We start from the raw sequence: 8,538 nt of genomic DNA, 5'->3' as shown, positions 1-8,538 counted from the left end.
GGGAGTGCACTGACCACCAGGGGCAGTTCCTGCATTGAGCGTCTGCCCCCTCCCTGGTGGTCAGTTTGTGCCATAGTGACTGGTCGGCCAGTCATAATGATCGCTTAAGCTTTTATATATATATATAAACGTTCATACTCAAATTGTCTCTCATTGATTGGTATATATATTTTAATCTTTACCTGAGGATCCCTCCATTGTTTCTTAGAGAGTGTGGGAGGGCTGGAGAGGGAAGGCGAAGAGAAACATCAATTAGTATGCACCTGAAATGGGGCCAGGGATCTAAACCTGCAACTGAAGTACATGCTCTTGACTGGGAATCAAACCTGTGACCCTTCAGTGCTCGAGCTGGTGCTCCAAACACTGAGCAACACCAGCAAGGTATTGGTCTTACCTTCATGAGAGAATGAGGTGACATAAATCGTACCCACTAGAATCACTGCCACAGAGAAAGTGATGCTTTGTAAAACGTTTTGTAAGATGAGGGGGTTTACTACAGAATGCAATATAAAGATGATGTATTATAGAATTGTACTCCTGAAACCAACCTATAATTTTACTAATCAATGTCACCCCAATGAATTCAATATAAATGAATAAGGAAAAAAGCAAAAATGAGGGGTTTACTGTCTTTCATCTTTAAGTTTGAAATTAAAATCTGCAGGACAGGTTAGGTCTTTATTACTGGCACTCATTTAAAAAGGTGATTTTAATTTACGAAGACAAAGTGGGTCTATATTTGTAAACATTTATTCTCTTGAACTGAAAAAGGCTTGCATCAGCACACATTGTACAGCCTTTCAAATTACACAGAATTGAAAAAGAAGGTTCCTTGTAATTAGTGCAATGAATCTTTGATGTCCAGTGATCTGCTGCAAACAATGAAAACAAACTTTAAACTGCTTAAGAAGTTTCCAGCACTCATCAAATGCATTTCTGTAGGTGACAAAAAATCCACGAGGAGGGGAATGCAAATAAGTGGCGTTTGGTTATTGGAAGGGCTTAAAAAAAGTATTTTCCAGCCTAGAATGATTCCCATTCCCCTTTGAGTCTGAGTGGTTTGATTGAGAGGCATTAAGAACATAATTTACTTCACACTTAATGGTCATACTACCTAAATGAATAAGGAAAGAACCCACTGAGGGAATTCTGTGTTTGGAGATAGCAGGGGAAGAGTCATCTGCTTGTGGGCTCTCCTTAGTCACCCTTCAGCCTCTCAGAAAGACAGCAAATGGTTCTGACTTGGTTATTCCATTCCTGTATTCTTTTCCCCCAAATTCTATGTTGGATCACACTGTGCTGGCTGCAAAAAAGAAATACAGGTTGCAACTAATTGTAATAATTTTGAAGAATAATTTGCTGTACAATAGAGCTTTGGATCTGATACAAGAATTCAGAAATATAAAACAAAATAACTATAAAAGTCAGGAGACATTTGAACAGCGTTTCCTCAGAAAACGCTGTGACTCCGATGTGGATTCCTAGTCACTGGGGGGCAGTGTGGATCACCCCACTTTGCTGGAACACTGGCCTGTCTTCAAAAGCTGTTTCGCCCTGACCACACCCCCTAGGAGTCTCTACCATGTTAACAGGAGCTCTGAATACCAAGCCAATTAAAGATGGGAGAGCACAGGGGAATCAAAAAGGCCCAGGGTCCAAGGTGACTGTTACTGAGAACTCGCCCTTTCCAAAATGTGAAAGTCATAGTGTTTCTTGCTTGTTCTCAGCTTAAATTTGTTAACCGAGTTAATTTGTTTCTTCAATGCATTCTGTGCAGCTGAGATGGAGGGGAATGTGGCTAGGACGGTGTACGTGGAGGCCAAGTCAATGGGTTTAGAGCGTTCAGAATTGATAGTGCTGTCCCCGCTGCCACAGCAGAGTGGGTGACGACGCAGCTGGGACTGAGACTGGGGGTCCCGCAGCCACCGGATCTTGGCGCCAATTTTAAAGAGTTCCCCAAAGAGCTTCTCGGCTTCCATGCGAGTTATTCCATCTGGTAGTTCAGTAATTTCCAAGACTTTCCCAACAACTAGAACGGAAAAGGTGTAGGATTAACGATCCCTGTTACTGAAGAGAGGCAAAATGTACTCTAAACTCAATATGACATAGATTCTATGTCATAGAAAATAAACAGAATTTTCTAAAACCATTCAAATCCACAGAAGTATAACTGTTACGATAATCTTTCAAATCATTCCTATGTACCCCCTCGGCAAGGAGTGTAGAGCTAATGGTGTCAACTCCCCATTTCAGTCTTCACTGACAGCTGCACATACACAACACAGCATCGCACAGTGGCTCCTCCCAATGAGGTGTGTGCTTCTGGACAGCTCCCTGCACCTCACGTTCCCAGTGAAAAAGAAAGCAAGCATCACTTGCCTATGCACCCAAGGAAGCTGAGTAGAAAGCTAAAGTACCGAGGTGACAGCACTTTGCCACAGAAGGTGACATACCTGTTTGCTCACACTACCTCCATATGGATGTAAGGGCCACTTCCTTTCTCTAAGAATAGTGGCATGCCGGGACCGGTTTGGCTCAGTGGATAGAGCGTCGGCCTTCGGACTGAAGGGTCCCGGGTTCGATTCTGGTCGGGGGCATGTACCTTTGTTGCGGGCACATCCCCAGTGGGGAGTGTGCAAGAGGCAGCTAGCTGGTCGATGTTTCTCTCTCATCGACGTTTCTAACTCTCTGTCCCTCTCAATTCCTCTCTGTGTAAAATCAATAAAATATATTAAAAAAAAAAAGAAAAAAAAAGAAAAAAAAAAGAATAGGGGCAAAGAGCTCATTCTACCTGTACTTGTCACACACACCGTTTCTCCTCCGCCCCTTCACCCCTCCTAAACCCAACCTGTACCTTACTATGCTCTCAAACTTGAGATGAAATAGCTCTGAAAGAGCATATTCAAGCACCCTACATTATAGACGGCATAATTCCCTATGACCTTTGCAGGACTCTAGGGAGAGTAAAACCCATTTCTGTGTAGGGGTACAGTTTTAGAGACTATTGAAGTGGTCAACAGCTTGTAGAAGCACATCCAGCTGCTCAGGGACACACCTGCTTCTCCTGCGCCAAGGTCAGTGGATGCAGCTTTCTTAGCTTGTTTCCTTCCCCGGTTTCCATGCCTGTTGCCAGACTGACCCTGAAAACCCACAAACAGATGAGAAATAAGGTTAATAATGATGATAAATAAGTTTGTAATGTTTAAACACTTAATACCTAACCATACTCAGTCTGGGTTTTGTATTTCAGCAGAAAAATTCAACCCCAGGCCTCCTGAATCCCGCCTTTGTGGCAGAGGCCCACTATGACCAGTCACTTTCTGGGCTTTCCTGAGCAAGCGTGCCCTGCAGCCAGCCCACCTGGGAATACTGCCCAGCCAAGCAGCACCGCTGTCCCCTGGCTCTGCTCTCGATGAGGCAGTGACAACACTGAGAAACCCACGGGTGAGGCAGGGAACTCTCCCTGTGCAGTGCCAATAGGAAGGCCCAGGCCTGCACTCAGCACAGACGTAGGATGCTCTACAAGGTCTGACGGCCGGCACGCTCACCTGTTGGGGTGGCAAGTGTCCATGCAGAACAGTAGGAGGGTTGTACTGCAGTGGTTGGCCAAGTAATGGATACCTGGCATCTCCTGAAAGTCAACAGAAACATTTATATATTTTCCTCTACTCAGTTATAAAATACTTCCTGGAGTTTTCTAAATTGTCTCAATTCAGTGGGTATTGACATAGTTTTAAAAGAATTGAAAGAATGGAGTCTAAAAATAAGTTAAAATCATTTTAATTCTGTCATCGAAGTAATGACTAAATTGGTAATTGATTATTAATTAGTAATGAAATATTAAGGCCAGAAGAGTATATGGTAATAAACAACTATGCCTGCTGGCGCTGGAAAACTGGAAGGTAATAATACCAAGATAAAGCACAGATACTACGATCGACGTTTTAAAATTCTGTGAGGCTGTGATTAGTTGCGTGTACACTTACCTTGACCAGGGATAAAAGGTCTAGAAAACGGGGGGATGATGGAAAGTGGTCCAGAAGAACGAACAGTTTTCAGGGTGGATAGCTGAGCTGGTGCTGGCGATGGAGCTGGTGAAATAATGGGACTGCTGAGTTGAGGGCTGTGCTGTAATTACATCAAGAAAATGGAACAGCACTTTAGTTAGGATTTTTTCAAGTTTCCTTTGGACAAAATTTTTTATTCTTGTTGATTATAAATATGTACTTATGGATACTACAATAATATATACTTGTTATTACAAAAATTATAGCATTATGTAAATTTATAATTTCCAACTCCTAAAGATAAGCACTGGTAACAGATGGTTTCTATGCATATGTATCCATACATCCATGTTTTACAAAAATGGAAATAGATTGTACACCCTATTTTTGAATCTTTCTTTTGTACCTAGATGATAATATTGTAGATACTTTTTTTTAAAAAAAAATAGATTTTATTGATTTTGTACAGAGAAGAAGGGAGAGAGATAGAGAGTTAGAAACATCGATGAGAGAGTCATCGATCAGCTGCCTCTTGCACACCCCCTACTGGGGATATGCCTGCAACCAAGGTACATGCCCTTGACCGGAATCGAACCTGGGACCCTTCAGTCCTCAAGCCGACGCTCTATCCATTGAGCCAAACCGGTCTCAGCTGTAGATACTTCTTAATGAGAGAATACTTACATCAACCTCATTCTTTTTTTTCCACATTAACTGTTTGTTTTAACATTTCATTTTAAAACAATTCATCGCTGAAGAACAGTTGCAAAAATAGTACAATTCTCAGATTTCCCAAATGTTAATATTCTATTATACTGGATTTATCTATTTTTTGTGAGCTATTTGAGATAAATTGCTCACAACACCTCCTATCCTTATATTAAAAAAAAGAAAAAATTGAACTGGTCCAGAATCCAATCTAGAACTGAGTGAAGTGTTGCATTTAGTTGCCATGTCACTTTGTTCTTCTTTGATCTGGAACAGAGCCCCAGTCTTATTTCTCTTTCATGACTCTGACATTTCTGAAGGTCACTCTGAAGATCATTTATTTTGTGAAATGTTCCTCAGTTTTGGTTTGCCTACTGTTTTCTTTTTTAAAACATTTTTTAATAATTGATTTCAGAGAGGAAGGGAGAGGAAGAGAGATATAGAAACATCAATGATGAGAGCAAACTGCCTCCCGCACACCCCCCGCTGGGGATCAAGCCTGCAACTCGGGCACACGCCCTTGGCCGGAATCGAACCTGGGACCCTTCAGTCCACAGGCTGAGGCTCTATCCACTGATGCCTGCTGTTTTCTTTTGTAGTCGAAGGAACCGCTGAGCTAAAGCCAGCCCAGATGCCTGCTGTTTTCTTATCAATATGTTCATGATAACCCTGGCTAGATAGCTCAGTTGGTTAGATTGTCCCAATGTGCTAAGGTTGGGGGCTAGATCCTTGGTCAAGGCACACAGAATTGCCCTAAGAATGCATAAATATGTGGAACAACAAATCACTGTTCTCTTTCTCCCTTTCTCCCCCTTTCTCAAGTCAATTTTAAAAAAAAGTTCATGATATACGTTTGGTGAGGGAATACCGGAAGAGTGATATTGTATCATTAGTGCATCATATGAGAAGGAACATGCTGTCCATCTGTCATAACAGTACTGGTTATGTTTTTATTTCAATAGCTTGGTGAAGATGATGACTGATAGTTTCTCCACTGTCAAGTTATTATTTTTTCCTTTCTAGTTATAAATGTATCTTGTGGGGAGATCATATCTCTGAACAGAGATCATTTTAGTTCTTTTCAATTTCAATGTCTTTTATTTCTTTTTCTTGTCTAATTGCTCTGAATAGGACTTACAGTATGATGCTTCTTGAGAAGACACTTTGTATGATATCTACCTTTTAAAATTTATTGAACCAGGCCAGGAGGTCATGGTTCGATTCCCGGTCAGGGTACATCAGAAGGCAGCCAATCAGCCTTGGTCTTTCTCTCTCTCTCTTCTTCTCTGAAATCAATAAAGTATTAAAAAAAATATATTGAGACTTACTATGTGGCTTAACATATGGTCTATCATAGAAAATGTCCCATACGCACCTAAGAGAATGTATATGGTGCTGCTGTCCGGTAGTGTTCTGCATGTTAGATCTAGTTGGTTTACTGTTCTTTATTTCCTTATCTCAGGGGTCTTCAAACTACGGCCCGCGGGCCACATGCGGCCCGCAGAGGAGTCTGATCCGGCCCGCCAGGTTTTTTGGGCAGTGAGCGCAGCCGAGGTGTTACAGTAGGAATTAGTAGTTCATATAGTCCGGCCCTCCAGCTCTCTGAAGGACCGTGATCTGGCCCCCACTTTAAAAAGTTTGAGGACCCCTGCCTTATCTTCTATTTGGTTATTCTAACTATTATTAAGAGTGGAGTATTAGAGTCTCCAAATATTATTGTAGAATTGTCTATTTCCCCTTGAAATGTGTATGTTTTTGCTTCATGAATTTTGATTGTCTATTAGATGCATGCTTATATTTGTGCTATTTTATTGCTGAATTGAAACTTTTATTAGTATATAATGTCCTTTGTATCTTGCAAACACTTTTGATATATTATTATTTTTGCTACTATTTTTCTAAATGCCTTATAGTTTTTGTTTTTTTTTTTTAATATATATTTTATTGATTTTTCACAGAGAGGAAGAGAGAGGGATAGAGTTAGAAACATCGATGAGAGAGAATCATCGATCAGCTGCCTCCTGCACACCCCCTACTGGGGATGTGCCCGCAACCAAGGTTCATGCCCTTGCCCGGAGTCGAACCCGTGACGTTTCAGTCCGCAGGCCACCGCTCTACCACTGAGCCAAACCGGTCCCGGCTATAGTTCTTTTCTGTTCCTCATTTCCTGCACTACTGTTTTCTTTTGTAATTACTTGACTTTTTTGTAGTAAAATGTTTAAATTCCTTTGTCATTTCCTTTCATATATATTCCATAGATTTTTTTTTCTTTGTGATTACCATGGGGATCACACTTAACAGCCTCTTTTGGCCCTAGCTGGTTTCAGTTCAGTGGCTAGACTGTCAGCTTGTGGACTGAAGAGACCCGGGTTTGATTCCAGTCAAGGAGGGCACATGCCCAGGTTGTCACTAAACTGTACTCCAAAAAGAGTTGTAGTAATTTACAGTACCACCAAAAGTGTACAAGTGAGTGTACAAGTCACTTCATATCTCTGCTGACAGTGCAAATTAGTAGTTTTTCTAAAATTTCCCAATTATATAGATAAAAAATAATTTTCATTTCATCTGTTTAATGGCTATTGGCTATAGTTTATGAGCTAGCCTCCTATAAATGATCTTTGACCTTTTTATTTTGCTCTGATTTTGTTATGTGCATTATAAATATTTTTTTATAATCTTTAAATAATTCAAAACTTTTTAATGTGGTAAACTTTTGAATACATAGAGGTGTAATTAGACGAATATAACAAACTTCCATTTATACATAATACAACTTTGTGCTTTCTCCTGCTCTTTTTTCCCTAAAGTATTTAAAGCAAGTCTCAGATATCACAGCATTGCACTTAAAAATATTTTAGTATATAAATATTTCTAAAAGATAGAACTATTTAAAAAATAACACCATTATCATACTAAAAATTAAAATATTTAAATACTCGCTTTTGGTCCAAAAACATCTTTTGACTGTATCAGTATCCAAGAAAGATCCATATGTTGCATCTGATTATTGTATCTCAAGTCTCTTTTAATCTATAGCAGACCCATCCTTCATTTCAAAATGCCACTTATCTGTTAAAAAAACGGGACCAATTTGTCTAGTAAAATAAGGACATGATATCATATAAGTTGTGTTTTTTTTTTTTCTTCCTGGATTTTCTGTAAATTATTAGCTCACCTTAGAGGCTTGATAAGATTCAGGTTCAAGTTTTTTATTTTTTTTTTTAATAAGAGCACATCATGTGATAATGTGAATTTCCTCTATACTACACCAGGAGGCAAATAAGTTTGGTTGACCCACTTTTAGTGATGCTATAATTGATCAGTTACTTCAAGTGTTGTCTGCCTCATCTATCCGTTTTAAAGTTTCCCATAAGTCTTTTCCTAAAGTTTCTGGCATTTGCTGCTGATTTAAAAAAAATGTTTTTATTGATTTTAGAGAGATTAAGAGAGAGAGAGAGAGAGAGAGAGAGAGAGAGAGACTGAGAGAGACTGAGAGAGAGAAAAGAAGATAGGCTGCCTCCTGCATGCATGCATCCTGTTCAGGGCCCAAACCCACTACTTGGGCATGTGCCTTGACCATGAACTGAATTGGTGACCCTATGGTGCAATGGGAAAATGCTCAAACAACTGAGCCACACTGGCCAGGCTGATGGTTTTTTTTTCATCTATTATTTCAATAGGATTACATAATGGTGATTTTTAAAATTTACCACTGCTTTTATATTTATTAATTGTATTTCTATGATGAAGAGCATCCCCTCATCAACTTTCTGGTTATTGTAACATACAGTTTATATGAAAAAAAATAGGATAACAGCATAAT

General features: G+C 39.8%; 1 protein-coding gene and 1 long non-coding RNA gene across 2 annotated transcripts in view; both read right to left on the bottom strand.

Annotated features, from left to right (window-relative positions):
* Positions 1-734: 734 nt before the first annotated feature.
* The window catches only part of R3HDM1 (R3H domain containing 1), a 100,272-nt gene continuing 92,468 nt past the window's right edge, over positions 735-8,538 (bottom strand). The window contains 4 exon segments of the mRNA XM_084892251.1: positions 735-2,029; positions 3,056-3,140; positions 3,549-3,631; positions 3,987-4,128. Of these exon segments, the coding sequence (XP_084748377.1) occupies positions 1,668-2,029; positions 3,056-3,140; positions 3,549-3,631; positions 3,987-4,128 (672 nt within the window). The 3' untranslated portion in view covers positions 735-1,667.
* LOC311626635 lies at positions 4,451-8,419 on the bottom strand. The gene is made up of 2 exons (XR_014795743.1): positions 6,368-8,419; positions 4,451-6,167 (listed from the first exon to the last, which is right to left on the bottom strand). It is a non-coding gene; the product is annotated as an uncharacterized lncRNA (long non-coding RNA).

This window comes from Pipistrellus hanaki (genome assembly GCF_964339955.1).
Source record: "Pipistrellus hanaki genome assembly, chromosome: 8".
In the NCBI taxonomy this organism is placed as follows: Eukaryota; Metazoa; Chordata; class Mammalia; order Chiroptera; family Vespertilionidae; genus Pipistrellus; species Pipistrellus hanaki.
The sequence above is the reverse complement of the archived record's forward strand: the minus strand, read 5'-3'. Positions and strand labels throughout refer to the sequence as shown.